The 17504-nt window shown below is 43.3% G+C and overlaps 1 protein-coding gene across 2 annotated transcripts in view; it reads right to left on the bottom strand.

The window, feature by feature from the left end:
* Window positions 1-633: 633 nt before the first annotated feature.
* Window positions 634-17504, bottom strand: part of LOC142955197 (nuclear factor of activated T-cells, cytoplasmic 1-like) — a 59161-nt gene continuing 42290 nt past the window's right edge. The window contains exons 1-2 of one of the 2 annotated variants that reach the window (XR_012955811.1): window positions 4335-5043; window positions 634-2651 (exon numbers count right to left, since the gene is read on the bottom strand). Coding sequence is in view for 1 of the 2 variants with exons in the window: in XM_076096643.1 (XP_075952758.1) it covers window positions 2596-2651 (56 nt within the window). In the remaining variant the exon portion in view is untranslated. Of the gene's footprint in view, window positions 2652-4334; window positions 5044-17504 lie in introns of those variants that run through there. The other variant, XM_076096643.1, reaches the window with a different exon arrangement.

Genomic DNA, 17504 nt, shown 5'->3' with positions numbered 1-17504 from the left:
TCCTGCTAAAAGTACAGTGGTAGGTTTGTTTGTATTTCACTTTGAAACAAAAGTGGAATGTCAAATGCCATCTGTTGACGGATTGAAGTGCCCTCTTTGCTGGAAATCCCATAGGAAAAATTGTAAGATGTAAATCACAGAGTGCCTGCAACTATTCTGTAGCAATAGTAACGGTAATAAAGTAAAATGGATAAATACATGTGAATATTAATTTTAAAAAACTGATACACTGTATTTTTGTGCATCCCCAAAAAAGGTTTGGGATAAAAAAAAAAAAGAAGGTTTTCCCTCCTCTTGTCAATGTCGAAATGTCTCTATTTCAGGCTTTATTAGGGATATAGCTCCAGGTTGGAACAGTCAGAGGTTTACTAAGGTCAAGCCATATAACACAAGAGAATCACACAGCCAAGTTAAAGTGAAGACCTTAAAACTGAAGCATAGCCATATGGGCCATACTTGTAATAGTCAAAGAATGCTTTTAGAGGAAAAATACTGAATCCATTACCAACTGATTGACTATATTTTTTTTAAACAAAATGTATAATCTTGGACACATAGAACTAACTAAGTTTTTACAAACTCCAAACATATTTAAAGAAAAACATTTACTTTTAGTAAAAAAAAAAAAAAAGGTATTTTGAAAAGGCTTTAATCATTGATGCACTTGCTCACACGTAAATACAACATCAAAGTGATCGAGAACTTAGGTTATGTATGGTCACCATTATGCCATTTATTAAGTCATTGTTGAGAACACATTGAATGCACTTAAAACACATTTCATTTTTCATAAATATTTCATATTAAAGAGAAATATGTTTCACCTTGTGCCAACAGAGAAAAGCATTATAGAGTCGCAACTATCTTGTAGCCAAGAAAGAGAGTAAGGCACAAAATAGAAACCTTATTCATACAGTTTAGTCATGCTATTATACGATATGTCCGGAAATGTATTAGGAAGCTATATTGTGAGCTACTGTCAGCTAAATGATCCCCAATGTTAGTACTCTGTGCATGCTCCAAAAAGACAGATAACATGGGAACGACTGCAGCTGTGTGAAAGAAGAGTTGACGAAGACACGTTTATGACACGACAGTGGAATATCAATCTACAATATTTGGTCTGGAAGCAAGGAAACCTGCTCTGTTTCTACGGTAAAGTGCATAATGTTTTTTTTTTTGTTTTTTTGTACGGGGAACAGCTCCACGCTAAAGTCTCCGACAGAAAAAGGAAACTTCGGACAATAATTTCACCAAAGATAAAATCCTTTGGTTAAAAGCACATCAATTATTGCCAGCTGTAAGTAACAGTCCTGCCAACTCCTCAGTGGAATCGGCCGAATGACGAGTAAAACTGAGCCTGCCGCACGCGCAGGTCATCCCTGTGCCTATTTACATGCAAACTTGCAGTGCAGAAGAAGTAACAGACAAATATCGATATTGTTCCCGGAGTATTCTCATCTAAATTCAGCAGGTAAGCATACCGTTGTTCAACTTTCTTATAGCTGGGGGAGAAGAAATCTCTGATACCTGCCTCAATAAGCCTGTGCAACCAGGGACTGCCGTCATAGGATATGTGCTATATTTGTCTCTGATTGTCTGTGCATCATTATGTCATGGTGTGGGTGGGAGGGCTGGAAGACCGGGGCAGGTGGATTAAAAAAAACAAAAAAAAGGCACTAAGGTGAAAAGCATAATGCAGGGTAGTAGAAATGGTACAAGTCATATCAGAGAGAGAAGTTGAAAACTAAATAGCAAACTGCATGATATAAGCATAAGGCATACATGAGTACATTTTCAAATACATGTTTATACAAAAGCATATCATACAATAACATTCACTATAAATGAACAATGAGATAATGAGGAAGCGAGAAAAAAAAAAATACATTTCTAATCTATTCACAGATTCCCTACATATTTTCCAGCCTTTTATTCTGTTTCCCTGTAAACAAATCATTGAAATGATACAAAAAAGTCATATAAAAACTTCCAACTTTGGGTTACAATGAACCATTTGCATTTGTGTGTCACTGCCGCCGTCGTCTGCTGTCAATATCACTGCTGTAAGGCACCAATTCGGTTGTTGTGGACTGACTGCACAAACAAATGAACCAAAGTGATGAAAGCATGACACCTATCGTCCCATTGGCCTGTCCATGCATTAACATATAGATCACACTGGAAATGAAGATTGTCATTTGTCAACGATAGAAGTATTTCAGTCTCATTGAGCTGTTTGGTCCGCTAAACAACCTCTGCTGTGAATTAAGGCAAGTGTCGTCGTATACGTTGCCCCTGATTTCACTTCCCTTTATGTAAATATAACATTCATCTGTTTGTTCGTATAGAGCCTGCCAGCGATTGTCATTGTGAAGCTGCAGCGAGCCTTCGAGCTGATGGGGATGATGGTCAGGTGGGAGATCCTGGTCAAAAATGTACTCTTCATCATCTGGATCTCTAGTTTTCTTTTTGTCCTCTGTCGATGCCGCTGCTGTTTGAGTGCATGTGTGTGTGTGTGTGTGTGTGTGTGTGTGTGTGTGTGTGTGTGTGTGTGTGTGTGTGTGTGTGCTGCTGCAGAAGACTTCTGGACGTCTATGCATGAGTGTGCACGGAAATGCTGGAGAGGTCGTTCCTGATGATCTCGTTAACTGTGGAAAGAAAAAAGAAGTCGTGAATTATTATTAACTTGTCACGTTGAATGGCAACTCTGATCATGATTACATTTAGTGAAGAGAGGCGGGCTAGAAGTTACAGAGGTAAGGCTTATGACAAGGAGGTTGTCAGTTTCAGGCTGGTACATACAACAAAACTGCATTGAGGGATTATGTATCTGTTTTTGATGTATCACAAATACGTTTCTATTCTACCCTGCAGATTTCCATGTGGGTATAGATGGGTCAAACAAACACAGGACTTTCACACAGGAGACAGCCGTTTGTGTCCCGTGTGAAACCTGAAGATGACATTGACTAATTTTGAATTACGTCTGTGACATAAATAATCTTACAAACATACTTATTCTGAGCCAATTCATGATCTTTTTAATAAACATAACCAAGTCATTTTTTTGTTTTGTTTCAATTTACAACATTAACTACGTGTTTAAAACTGCGACTGCAATCCGGGAGAAAATAAGTTTCCCTCGAAACATCACTGAGAATACAGTTTCATTTTATGGAATGTAATTTTGCAGGAGACAGGGTTGTCAGTTTGAATCGCTGCCATTTTCAACCAGGCAAAGTGTGCCACTGCCCTGCTTGAAGGGGCTCGAGAAGTACTTATCACAAGAGAATTGTGAGACATGTTCTATTTGTGTTTGATTTGAAATGTTGCCTCTAACCAATGAAATCACATCAAATGTGGCATTTATTTTTTTCCTAACAGAGAACACTTGAAACTTTGACTGAAGACGATGTTACTCTAGTGCTTGCAGCCTGCAATAAATACTGTCACACGAGGCAATGCTGCACTGAATGCTCGGCGTAGATGGCGTCAAGTTGAAAAATACTGCAATCCAAACATATCACTGTGGATACCAGCCTTTTTAAACTCCTATCTGCCCCGTACACACATCTCTGTTTTGAAGTCATGGTCTTGTCTTTCCTGCACTAGTTCCTGTGCCCGCGCCTTTCCCACAGTCGGGCAGACACAGATCTGTCCCCTGCCTTTATCGGCTCTGTGTTCTTTGGCAAAACAGAGGGAAGTGGCTGTGAAGATGGCGAGGACCCTGAGCCCTGTAGCTCAACGCAAACAAGAAAGCTCCTCAGTCATAAAGCGGGCCGATGCAGACAGAGACAGAGAGAGAGACAGAGACAGAGACAGAGAGAGAGAGAGAGAGAGAGAGAGAGAGAGAGAGAGAGAGAGAGAGAGAAAGAAAGTCTGGTGAAACCACCATCCGCAGTGAGGAGCCGAGACAGGAAGTCCACCCACTCGGAGGCCCACAGGCCTGCAGTTTGTTATCACTAGATACTGTTTGGCGATTGGCGAAGCATCTGCACGAGTCCTTTTAATACTCAACCGTTTCAATGCTATCGGTACAATGCCATATTGAACGGCTATGCTAACTTGTCTTTTACAACAATGTTGCTGATGTCAGCTGAACTGACCTATGGGATATGAAGTGCAGAAACCCCACAGCAATATGTACATGTGTTACATAAGGATGGAGACAGAAATGCATACGCAAATAACAACATAAATAATGTGTCACAGATTGCAACTTTTAAAGAAGTAGGCCACACACACACACACACACACACACACACACACACACACACACACACACACACACACACACACACAAACAAACAAACAGATTGCTTGGGACTCACCTCCCTTAGCAGGAGGAACTCCCATTGGAAAAATCCCACCTGTGCCAACACTGCTGGGTGTTTTCAACTCGATTCCGCTCCAGGCCAAACATGCATTTACATGCTGAGGTTATTTTTAGCTCTGCCATTGCAGGACATAAAGGAAGTGCAAGCGAGCACATGTAAAAATGAGATGATCAAACTTTTAATGTCCATGCTCTTCTCTGTCAGCCGAGGTGAGAAAACAGCTCCAAGGTAATTTTGAAGAAGGGAAGGGAAAACCCAACAGCTCGCCGGCAAAAAGCCACAAATGTACCATTTATTTTTCTCAGAGGGAAAGCAGTGGCTTCCTTTCTTCTTTTCAGTCATTGTGAAAAATAAAAATAGTGACGTCTCCTCCGCCCACATATAAACTGCGGTGTTATTTTGCTGCGTGTTATCAACTAATATTTTCCATCGGCATGCTCGACAATGTTCCATTCTGAAGAAACGAGTGATGAAGAGAGAAGAAAGGTAAAACTCTGGCCTCTGTGTTTTCATCTATGTACTCTGTGAGCAATGTGAGAATCTCAGAAGCAGGATGTGGCCGACTGTTATACCACAAGACAACACCAAGCTGCTATTTATAGCTGTTCAAAAGGGTAGCTTGCTTTCTACTTGCACTGACTTCTGGGAAACCGAGAAGTTGTAAAGAACAGTTGAGGCAACCTGAATGTGCACAGAAACACATAAACAGGTAATTCCTTTGAATAAACGCATGTGCACATGCTATATTGCAAACCTGTCAGATTGATTTTTGGCGACAGCTAACCAAATGCATTGGGTTGAATTTTGTAAAAAAAAAGAAAAGAAAAGTTAATTGAATAGATTTAATTTAGTTTACACTTTTGATTATTTTTTGTCAAAAAAGAAAATGTCTCAATGCTGACAAAAGATCAGGTGTCACAGTTCTGCCAATGAATATTTTTCAATTTTTCCTTTTAAGTCAAACTTTTGTGTCTCACCTTCCGTGAAGTGACTAGATAACCACAAATATGCAGCATAAGAGGAGACAGGAAGACGTGGGGAACAATTTGTCCAGAGAGGAAATTGGCTCCAAAAATGAAAGATCTCTGTGGACTAGGCCGTGTAAAGCTAGTTGCAGTGGTAAAAACATGACAGATAATTATTTTCCTCTTTCCTGGTTTCTATGTGCTATTGTATTAAAGAACGCAATGTTACCCAATAATGTGTTTGCTGTCAGATACGTAGATAAATGAACTCTCTGTGGCCTGGCATCGTTCGCAACAGCATCGGAAACTTATTTTGTTTTTTTTCTTTTTCCAGTTGCCCCAGGTTAATAATGGAAAGCTGTAACTGGGAGGACACCCTCTCATGACTAAACAAAAACAGTGGAAAATTAAACTCCAAATATTCCACTGCTGTAAAAAAACTGCCCTGCTAGTCTTAGTTAAAAAGAGTGACATCCTTTATTAGCCGTAGTGCCGGTGCAATCAGTTAACCGCAGTCTGGACCTGTCAGGACGTAGAGTTAGGGCTGGGCGGCTGTGAGATCTATTTCAGGCAGGTGTGAGTGACACACAAATATGACGAAGCTTCACACTGATGCCAGCCGTGTTGAACACTTCAATGGACAATTCAGCTCCTTTGTGAAGGCCTACCAGTGTTTCTTGGCAGTGGCTTGCAGCCAGTGTGACTGCTGGCTGAATGAACGTTGACGTCGCTAAAATAATCTGTCTGTATCAACTGTGACGGAGAGTGATGTGCTTCGAACTGCCAGAAAGGGGTGGTGCAGTACCTCACCAGTGTGGTGCTTACATCAACAACACAGTGCGGGTCGACTGTTATAAACTGCACCTATGCAACTAGACAGGTCGTCTTAGACTAACCACAGCAGAGAGCCCAGACTGAGCGGGCTCTCATACCAGAAATAGCACAGCTTGCGTAGGTGTAGACATGATGCTACAGGTAGCGTGAAGACACAATCCAAGCAAGGAAGTCCAGTAATGCATCTATGTTTTTGAAGATGCCAAAACACTGCACAGCAGTTTATAATTGCAATGAACCAGGATTTTACAGCTGTGGAAAGTTACTATTTCTCCATTTTTTGATGATGGTAACGCCACATCAATATGAATCGCTGCAAATATTGGGGAAAAACGGCAGCGATTCCAAAACCAATCAAAACTAATAAAGACACGTTGAGATGTACAAAAAGTTACTTCGTGCTTATATGAGAAACACTTGGAAACTGTAAAAATGCGAGGAATTTTTGAGTTATGGTGCTGCAAATTTGGCCTCTTTCGTACTCAGTAATCCAAGCATGGGCATTGTGACCTCAATCGTCTACTCTGAGAGTTCAGTGTAAACCTGACCTGCACTGGGGATTTAGTTAGCATTGTTAGAGGAGAGTGCTGTGCATTGGGGTTCGATAACAGCCGGGCTTCCTCAGAGAACAGAGGATGCCCTATGTGGTTGGGTGAGAAGCAGAGCCTCCAGGACTGAGAGCCGCTTCGAGGTTCCTGCCGTCGTAACACGATCTCCGTTCGGTCAAATCAGGCCTGACTGGCAATGACCCGGCAGAGAGTGACTTCACCTTCCCCTGGCTTCCCTCAGCTGACCATCAAAAACACAACCTCTGAACTCTCGTTTGTAACGGAGGACTTCCTGCCAGGGACTTCTGTTCTCACTTGGAGTCTCTTGATGCCGAAGGAGCAGGAGGGCACCTTCCTGACTTTCTCTCACTTTCACTGCACGAATAAACGGCAGCTGTGCGAGGGTCAAGGACCTTCACACTGTAGCGTGTAGTAGCACACCAGGTTTGTGAGAAAGAGGAGGTAGCTTCCGTCGATTGTGGCACTCACGGCATCGTTTGAGCAAACAAGTCTGAGTCACTCAGGCTCTTTCGCTTAAACACGGATAAACACTGGCTTCAAATCTGCGCAGGCGCTCACGGAGAGCTAAAGGAGACTGGCTGCACGACAGACTCAGATTCAAACGTCATCTGAACCGCTTTCATGTGATTTGGTGGGGAAGTCGAACTAAAGCTCAAGACTTGCTGGGAGAGAGACAATTGAATTTCCTGGTACATATTACTTTTGTTTCCCCACTATATCAAATCTTCTCTTGGGCCTCAGCAGAAACACTTAATGGACAATTTGCTGCCTCCCACGCACGGCTCAAGCGGCTGGACGCAGAGAGAGAGAGAGAGAGAGAGAGAGAGAGAGAGAGAGAGAGAGAGAGAGAGAGAGGCGCAGACAACGTCACTTATCTTGTGCTGATAACCAGCAGCGTCAAAAATGGGGAGGGGTCAAAGGTCAGAACACACACATAAATGACACAGAGGGAGAGGGAAATAAAGATGGAGCGACTGAAGAGAGAACGATCATTATTCCCACAGATAAACACAAATGGAAAGAGACAAGAGTGTTCCACTAATGCTTCATCATGATAAAGTGCTTCATAAATTCATCCGAGCCTCGCAGGTAGACAGCTTCTAATCCATCGCAGGGATCCCTTTGGGCCTAATGATGTGATGATATGTACAGACAGCATATTTCATCCCCACAGCTAGGCGGATGTGTGAAGCCCTGGGCTTTCCCATGTGGAACCACTCAGTCTCCTCAACCGACACAGGAGATGGGGAGAAGAAGAAGAAGAAGAAGAAGAAGAAGAAGAAGAAGAAGAAGAAGAAGAAGAAGAAGAAGAAGAAGAAGAAGAAGAAGAAAAAAGAGATAGAGCTGCAGAGCCACAGTTTGTTTTAAAACAAAGCTGAGTCCTACCATTGTTATGCCGATGACACCCAGCTGGTCTTGTCATTTCCCCCCGGGGACACTCAAGTGGAGACACGCATTGCTGCGTGCTTGGCTGACATCTCGATGTGGATGACGACACACCACCTCAAGCTCAACCTGGACAAAACCGAGCTACTGTTCCTCCCGGGGAAGGGTTGCCCGCACCGAGACCTGTCCATCACCATTGATGATACCGTGGTGACGCCAACTCAGACTGTGAGAAACCTGGGTGTGACCCTGGATGACCAACTGTCGTTCTCAGCAAACATTGCATCGGTTACACGCTCCTGCAGATTCCTGCTCTACAACATCAGGAGGATTCGCCCCTTCCTCACTGATGAGACGGCGCAGGTGCTAATCCAGGCTCTTGTCATCTCCCGCCTGGACTACTGCAACTCACTACTTGCCGGAGCCCCGGCGCTGGCCATCAGACCTCTGGAGCTTGTCCAGAAAGCTGCAGCTCGCCTGGTGTTCAATCGCCCCAAGTTCTCCCACACAACTTGCCTTCTCCGTTCTCTACACTGGCTACCTGTAAGAGCCCGCATCCAGTTTAAGACTCTGGTGCTAGCCTACAGGGCAGTGAAAGGAACAGCTCCTTCCTATCTCCAGGCCATGGTCAAGCCCTACACCCCGGCCCGACCACTTCGCTCTGCTACCTCGGGGCGACTGGTTGCCCCGTCGCTCAGAGGTCCCTGCGGCCGATCGACCCGGTCGCGGCTGTTTTCTGTCCTGGCCCCACAGTGGTGGAATGAACTCCCCACTGACGTCAGGACGGCAGAGTCGCTGCCCATCTTTCGGCGCAGGCTGAAAACTCACCTCTTCAAGAAGGCCTACCCTTCCGCTTAGCACTTACCTAGCATCTACTGTATTCATACTAGCTTATTGCACTTATTGTTTTTATATTAGCTTGTGGCACTTATTGCATTCCTTTGTTTCTGCACTGTACGTTGGCTCTGGTTTATGCTCTTAGATGCTTGTTTGAGGTAGGGACATGCACTTATTACTTCTGGTGACTAGTTGTTCTCTCGAAAACCGATGTTGAATACACTTATTGTAAGTCACTTTGGATAAAAGCGTCTGCTAAATGACTGTAATGTAATGTAATGAGTTTACTCTGAGAGCTGAGGTTTTACAACTGCCCTGCAGCAGCTGTGTGGTACTGCGAAAACACAGCTGTGCCATGGGCTGCAGCCAATCATCTCCTCACATTGTGAACGACGACGCCATGAAATCTATGATTTAGACGTAGAGTCAAGGGTGTTATTTCCACTGGGTCAATCCTTCTCTTGTCCCCCACACTTTTATAGTTTCAGGTTGATTTTTCTCTCTGAACATGTCCACACGGGGTACATCTTACTGTCCAGCAGCCACAGTCCACATGACAGAAGATCTGAGTTGATAAAAGTGTTGAAACACTTTGACTTCCAGTATTACCTCAAAGCATCAAATTTAAGGAGAAGTGGAGCTGCGAGTGCTTTGCATATGTCCTGGGGCTGGCCTGTCAGGCAGCATACAGGCTAAGCTACGTTATTGCTGCAGGTTGTTTGGGGTAGTATGCAGACTGGAATGGATACCTGCAGACGCCCTCGGGCAGTCATGGAAACAGTGTTGATTTTGTTAATCGCCATCAGTGGGCGACTCTTATGGTTGCAAAACGTCTGGTTGTATAGAAGTCTGTGATAAAAATGACCCTACTCCTCACTTGATTTATTATCTCAGTAAACATTGTAAACATGGGTTTACGGTCTCATTCGCTAGTTTCAGGTCTTCTTCAATACATTATGTTCATGTCGTAAATTATGGTCCATTTAGAGTTAGACCATAAAGCAGGGTATGCTTTAGGGGCGGGGCTACCTTCTTGATTGACAGGTCGCTACCGTGGCGTTGACCTGCCTGGGAGTTGTCCGTGTTTTCGTCTTCGAACTTAAACCCTTTCACGGTGTGTTTTCAGTTCATGAAAGTTGAATGTAACATTTTGGTCACCTAAACATGTCTTACTCAGCGTTTGGTTGCACTTAGCTCCACCCTCTGGTTTCATTTCTGGTTCCATAAGAAACAAGATGGTGAGGGCCAAAATGCCGAACTGCAGGCTTAAAAAACGGCAGTCCACAAACCCGAGTGTGATTTGACTAAGACGAGAAGACGATGAGATGGCACCGACGTCAATAAACACTAACGGTGATGCCATCAAACACGCGATATCATTGACAAATAAAGACAAGGGAAGAGAAGGTGACACTTTTTTGTCACCTTCTCATCCCCTCTCTTTCTCAAACACACACAGAGCAGGGATACCAAAAGAGGAGTGATACAAACCCTCTTTTGGAGAGGCGAAGAGAAAAGAAGAAATAAAGCACAGAGTGTAAACAACAAGTGCTCTGATGTCACTGAGGAGATCTCCAATCAATATGTCTGCTGCTGTTTTTAGTCAAGGGCTCCTGGCTCAGTTGGATAAGAGAGCTGGAGCAGCACTGAGAAATAACAATGACACACTCAGTGCATCATGTGGAGAGTCAGAAGGGAGCTGGGCTCTAATGTGCCTCTCTTTTCAGAGGACATGCTTTATAGTTGACAGCGGAATCGGACATGTTGCCAAAGCGAACGGCCTGACCCTGGAGAAATGAGGTGTCGGCCTAGTCCAGATCAGAATCACTCAAAAACACTCGAAAGCAGTTACTAGAAATGCTGTGATCCGGGCTGGCTTGAGAACCATAAAGCAGCAGTATCCCAAATTAGAAATCTAAAGACAACAACTTTTAGTGAAAGCCCCACCACTGATGTGCTTTTTTTGGCCACGGCGGTGCACAACCTTTGTCTTTGATCTTGCATGGTGTGCTGCGCCTCTCCCTATCTCAACTCACTCTGTCTCTCTTTGTGAGTCTGCCACTTCCCTCTCCTCCTCCTCCTACTCTCATTTCCTCCCGGGCCCAGGAGGCCACGGGTGTGCTCACTCGAGGCTGGTCTCCTGAGAGGATGAAGGGGAGGTGTTTACATGGTTGGAGCTGCTCTCCAGTGCCCTCATCACTGACTGCTCTGTAATCATTGTGCAGTCGGTTTGCATCGCATAACAAAATAAAAACATATATATTAACAGTCCAGGAACAATGAACCTAATTTAGTTTAAGAAACTGATATGTTTTTCTTTTCTTATCCATTTTGTAATCTTGTGACCCTTATTTATATGTTGGGTTCTGACCTCTAGGTTGGGAACTATTGATCTAGCACACTAACTGCCATAAGTGCACTGGCACATAAATATACTGTGTGCACTTTTTCAACAGAAAAAGAAAAAGGATGCCACAGTACCGCCCACTCAGTGATTTTGATTGCACAGTTAAGTTTAGTTGTGTCGAGTTGTATTTATTTAGCTGCAGCGGAGGAACAGCACAGCCAAACTCAACAATCAAAGTGTTTATCAAAAGCTAGCATAAAAGTAAGAAGCTAAAGAGCTTCTGACATTCAGTGTGCATGGATGACTTGAGACTGTGAGAAATCAAAAGCTCAGTTTCACACAACTAGCGAAGCATGACCGCGTAAAGCAAACACTGAGGCCCGAAAATACACCGAAAGCTGAGTGAAACGCAGACATTTTTGCGATCGAGATATGAAAGGAGACGGATTAAAACTCCTTGCTCGGCTCATTGCCGATGGGGTCTATGGTAAAATAACTCAGCCATCTGATGAACTCGCGGTGATTGATTCAGAATTAGAAACGTATGCTCCCGCGGAGGCCGAGGCGGACGGCCTCGAGATTTCACTGGTTTTGAAAATGGCACACCATGAAATAAATATGAGCATGTTGAAGCAATCATACTTCGGTGCGTTGCAGCTGTCCGAGTGAGAATTTGGCAGCGCGCTTGCATGCAGTGCGATTTATAACCGCGTTTGTGTTGTGCTTCTTTAAATCACCTGTTGCCTGTCAGTCGTTACGTGAGATTTCACAATTGTTTTTGTTTTATTTATATGCAGAGAAACTGTGCTCTCCGTGTCCAAAACGGTGTACCTCAGTGCAAACTTTATTGTTCGCTATCCATCACAGATAGATGGCTCAGAGAGGCTCCTTCCTGTTTTTTGTAATGTGCATGTCTGCCTGTGAGTGTGTATCTGCACACCATGGCCTTTGGTTAACCTGTCTGTTTGGCCATCCGAGCATTAGCTCTGCTTGCCGTCGTCTGTTAGCAGGAGCTTTGCGCTGTAAGGACACCAGAACTGCTGTCAGCTGTTTGCTCGGTTGGTCAGTTACTTCAAAACTAATTGGTTGTAAGGAGCATCCAGGCCTTAGAAGGGACCCTAGCACCGTTTTTAGACTCTTCCTCTCTTCTTCGTTTTCCTCTAAGAACGACAGCACAGGTCAGTCATCTTCAGCTCAAAACTAGCGACAAGCATATTCTGCTGAAAGTCACATTTCCACTGATCCAGCTTCTTGACGAGCTGGAGAAAGGTTTGTTTCTTTGCAGGCTGCATTACATAGTATACTAAAGGTAAGTAAATCTTAAAAAGCTCCTGCTGCACACAAGGACATGGTATCTCTCCCTTCAACATCCCCGCTGAGCTCGAGTGCTCTGTACTCAAGCAGAGTGTGATCTGATTAACACCCTGTCTGCTGACCCCGAGAGCTACCCTTCAACTTTAAAATCCTCGACGCCCGCGGGGATTCGAAGACATGCAGTGGAGGAGCCGGCCTCAGGCCACATCGTGGATCTATTCAAGTAGACCAGTCTGGAGGCAGGACGATAGGCTCTCTTGGCAAATGTTTCCCTTATCTCCTTTCCATCGACCTCGCTTTTGATTTTCGCAGGCAGAAGAACTTTCATCCATCTGGAAACCGTGCAGTTTTCAAGAAACTGAGGCGTTGCCAGAGTCAGAGATGAAGACGGGGGCTACTCCTCAAGGGATTGTAGGTGAGACAGACACGTTTGCTGTCATCTGTAAATCATAGAACCGCATTTTCACCTGCTTCTGTTTGTGCTGTTTCAAATCACACAGCTTTTACAGTTGCTGGGGCTCAGGGACTGAACCCGCCACTTAAATACCTTCACAGAAACAAGAGCCTGTTATTTTACTCTATGACGCAGTAAATCTAACGGATTTAATTAAAATGTACATGACATTTCGGTTCACATGGTGTTTATGGGGCGAGCTTTCCAACTCAAGCTCCCTGTTGATTTGAAACAACGGATTTACAACATGAACAGAGAGAATTGTCTTGTCTTCTACTGGACGGTCCAATGGGTTTGAGGAGTCCAACAGAAGAGTAAGTCGTGAATTTGAGCATACAAATCCGATGAAGTTAAATGATACCACTTCCTAATAAGGCACACTCTTTAAAGTGTTTATAATCATAAGTCCATATTAATGGTTAGTAAATAACTTGTGTTAAGTTTTGTTTACTAATAAATACCCTGAAAGTTGATGTTAAGCAATGATTTTTAAAGAATTTTTGCACTTAACACTTAACCCCCACTTTAACCCCTGTATTTAGCATAAATAACAAGTATATTAATATGTAATAAATAGTTTATAGCAGGAAATATATAAGGACGTTTCAAGTGTTAATTTATGTACTTTGCAACAATTTAAACTATAAAGCATGTGGTTAACGAGTGATTGGTACCACAGTAAAGCATTGAACACGTCATTACAATGTGTGTAATCGCATTCATTCATTAACTTTCTAAACAGATGCATGAATCATTCAAAGAAAGGATTCAAAACTGTTCATGAATGTGTTCAGAAGATTCAGTTTGACGACAACTTTCCTACTCAAGGTCCACTTGCTAGATTTCTACCGGGGCTTTTAGCTGCAAGCCATGACCTTCATCAGGGGATGAACTGTTTTCAGTTGTCACGAGATAGAAGAAAAAGTATGCATTTATAAATACCCAATTAATAAAGATAACACATAACTATAAAAGTATGCCAATATGTAATACTTTATATAATACTAATCATTTGAATACATAAACCCTTAAAATGTCCTTATATCCGCTTGTATACGATATCAAAGTTATGTTATAAACCGTTTATTACTTTTTTTTATACTGCTTAGAAATGCTAAGTAAGGGATGTGGGAGTAGGGTCAGGGGGTCGGTTAAAATAAAGTGCCATATTTCAGTGCTAAACACAGCACAGCAGTTAGTTAAAAGCCCCTTGGCCTTTCTTGAGCTAAAGACATTAACGGGGAGGTTAGGGTAGCGCCACTGGTAGCCTTTCATCAGTTAATCTCTCAATGCTTAACACTATAAAAAAGGCTTACTGAGCGTGAAAGGATTTCCCTGTTTGTTAGCACGTTGTTTTGAAAGGAACTGAGCTCAGCTGAGTACAATCAGGAGAGTCGGGGGACCCGTTGAGGTTTATAACTGCCATGGGTCATATGTCAACAGCAGGACACTTACAGTTCAGTGGTTATGATCATTCCCTCCCCTGAAGTAAACCCTGGCACCCACTGCTTGGTAAGTCTCTGCACTGCAAGCGGCCACTGGTGGGAGAGGAAGAAAATGTGATCTTTAACTTCGCCGGTGTTTATCTTTCTTTGACTTTTATTGTTTGGGTTTTAACGCGGTTTGAGCTGTGAAAGGAGCACACACTGTCTCTGTGTATGTGTGTGTGTGTGTGTGTGTGTGTGTGTGTGTGTGTGTGTGTGTGAAGAACAGGGACAGTTGGAGAAGCTGCTAGGGAAAAATCACCAAGATCGCATGCTACTTTCTTCCACATCACATTTTCCCCTCTTTCTCTTAGTCCGTCTGTGTGTCTGTGTCTCCTTTATTCCTTTATGGTTGACCTGATTCTCCTCATGCTCGCTGAGTATTCCTGGATGTGATGAGGACATGATGAGTATCTTCTGACCCCAAAATCTCAAAAACACTTAAGATGGGGCTGTCCCTCTATTTGAGGCCCGTAAGTCAGATATCACGCTGAAAAAAAAATTAAATCACAGATCCTCCCCTCAAGTGTTTGTCTCGGGAAAGAGTTCTAATAGCTTTTTTGACAAATTCATTATTTTGACAGTTGCATTTCACGTTGACCTGCCTGTGTTTGGAGTGATTTGTCAATGGACTGTAACACAGAAACAGGGCACATGTGCATTCGGTTTATTGCCCTGTGACAGATTCGACTGGGACTCTCACTCTTTCAAAGTTTATATCTACATCTGTATTTCCCTTCTCCATGCACCCCCTCCTCCTCTCTCTCTCTCTCTCTCTCTCTCTCTCTCTCTCTCTCTCTCTCTCTCTCTCTCTCTTGATGACTGACTGGCTCCCCCCTCTCTTTTTCCTGAGGTATCTACACATGGAGGAGACGGCAAACTCTGCCAAGAGTTGCAAAACCCGACGGCTTTCCCCAACCCCACCGGCTGGATCAGACTTCTCTGCTGACATCCGTCGCTGCAGGATACTATTTCACTGAGCTAACAGATTTCAGATGAGGGGCTGTTATTAAGCGGTCTGGGACAGAGATCTGCTCCTGTTTACTGATGCCGCAGGTATTTATTTCCCCTAAATACAAAACCCTGGAACTGTGGTTTTTATGTTCAAGTGTCCAAGAGCAAGACACCCCGTGAGCTCCAGGGATGTTGTCCAGAAGCTGATCCTGACCCCTAACATCCCCGTGGAGAGCCAACAAATAAAAATTTGTTTTTCTGCGAATAAATTCTGCTTGTTGGGTGTTTAGTATGTTCCCTGGACTGTATGAGTTTTCCATGTGCTCATATTTTTTAATGCTAGCAGGAAATATCCAAGATTTGAGGCTAATTTATGGTTTCTGTGACTGCGTAGCGTTTGTGGTGTTCGCAGTAATATCAGATATTTCCACAGAGGAACAGTGATTTATGGTAAATGCAAATGTAAAGTAGCGGTGTAATGTTTGCGGGGATTACAGAATGTTCTTCTAATCACAAACACACCAACATGTCATCAACATCATAACCTCAGAGCTCTGCACATGCCACAGAGACCCTTTGCCCAATGAACACCTGACGCAGAAAAGAGCGTAAATTGATTGGATCTAGCCGTAAAGTAAGTGGATGCGGGCTTGGACCATGCTGAAAAACAACCGTAACCAAGGCGTAGGTAGCAAACTCGCAGCCTTGTGGAAGAAGGAGACTCTCTCAGTTGTCATCGCGTCAACCACACTGACATTTGTCATGTTGTGATTCAGTAATGAGAGTGTCTGGCGTGAGGTTGTAGCTCCATGATCACAGATGTACACAGGAAGATCCCATCCAAGCCACAGGCCCTGTCTGAGTCCTGACCCGATGTGATCCGTGCGGCTCGGTGGCTTTTCAACGCGTGTTTCCTAAACCTCAGAATGTGAGCCACAGAGGCTGAGCCTCCTAAACTGCTGCGTCGGGAGAAACTATAAGAAATACATGACGTATGATGAACTGAAGTAATATAACTTTAATGAATAGACTCAAACTTGTTGGAGAAGAAAGCCCTGTGGCTTTTACACGGCTGTATGTGATTGTGTACTTCACTGAAGTCCATTTGGCCTTTGATGCCGTGTAACTGACTTCCATACGAAGTCAATATTGTGTGCCTTGTTTTTACAGTTTGGAAAAATGGACAAAAATAAGACATAAATCCCTACAGTAGCAAATCTTGCGACTCTGCGTCACACACTTCTGACAATTGTGGCAAAATAAACACTAAACCCATTCAAAATCGAAAGTCTCCCATCTACATGTGTGCGTGTATCAGATCCCAGACACAAAAGAAACCCAATTTGTTTAGATAATTTAGCTGCAGACACATTCTTTCTCAGTGACTGTGGATATTATGACAGAGCGACTGAAACCAGACCAGATCCTCTGGCTAGCACGAACACACATAAAAGCCAGCACGCTGCGGTAATGAATGTACTGAACTCTTACAGATTCATCTAGCTGTGCTTATCAAAACGAATATTCCCAAAGGTTTTTAACAAAGAGCTCAAAATCAAAGAGCTTATACTATGTGCCACTGTCATATGTAACCACTTAGATCCAATTATTTGCTAAACTGAAAGTAATCTTGGACAATAGTGTCTATAATTGAGCTGGTCACAACCAGGAATCTAAAGGCTCTGTTCAGCCAACGGGACAGAGATAAAAGAGATGTAAGAGGAAACAGAGGATGCGAAGGTAATCCAGAGGACTTCCACTCAACTGCGAAGGTATTCCTCTTCTATTGCAAAGACGCGATGGTATTCTCTGGGTTTTATTACTGTAATGTACTGTATTACAAACTAAGGCAGTGTTTAAGCAGACCTGCTTTAAAAATCACTTCAAGTTTCCTGTGTGCAGCTACAGGTTGTCGTTTTTTTTTTTTTTACCACCCATTTGGCTCCTCTATTCCAATGTTATACGACCACAGTTAAGAAGTTTGTCAGATCAAGTGATACTTTTGTGTCTTTTAGTGAAG

Source organism: Anarhichas minor, unplaced genomic scaffold (genome assembly GCF_050575085.1).
Source record: "Anarhichas minor isolate MPS153535 unplaced genomic scaffold, ASM5057508v1 ptg000022l, whole genome shotgun sequence".
Lineage (NCBI taxonomy): Eukaryota > Metazoa > Chordata > Actinopteri > Perciformes > Anarhichadidae > Anarhichas > Anarhichas minor.
The sequence above is the reverse complement of the archived record's forward strand: the minus strand, read 5'-3'. Positions and strand labels throughout refer to the sequence as shown.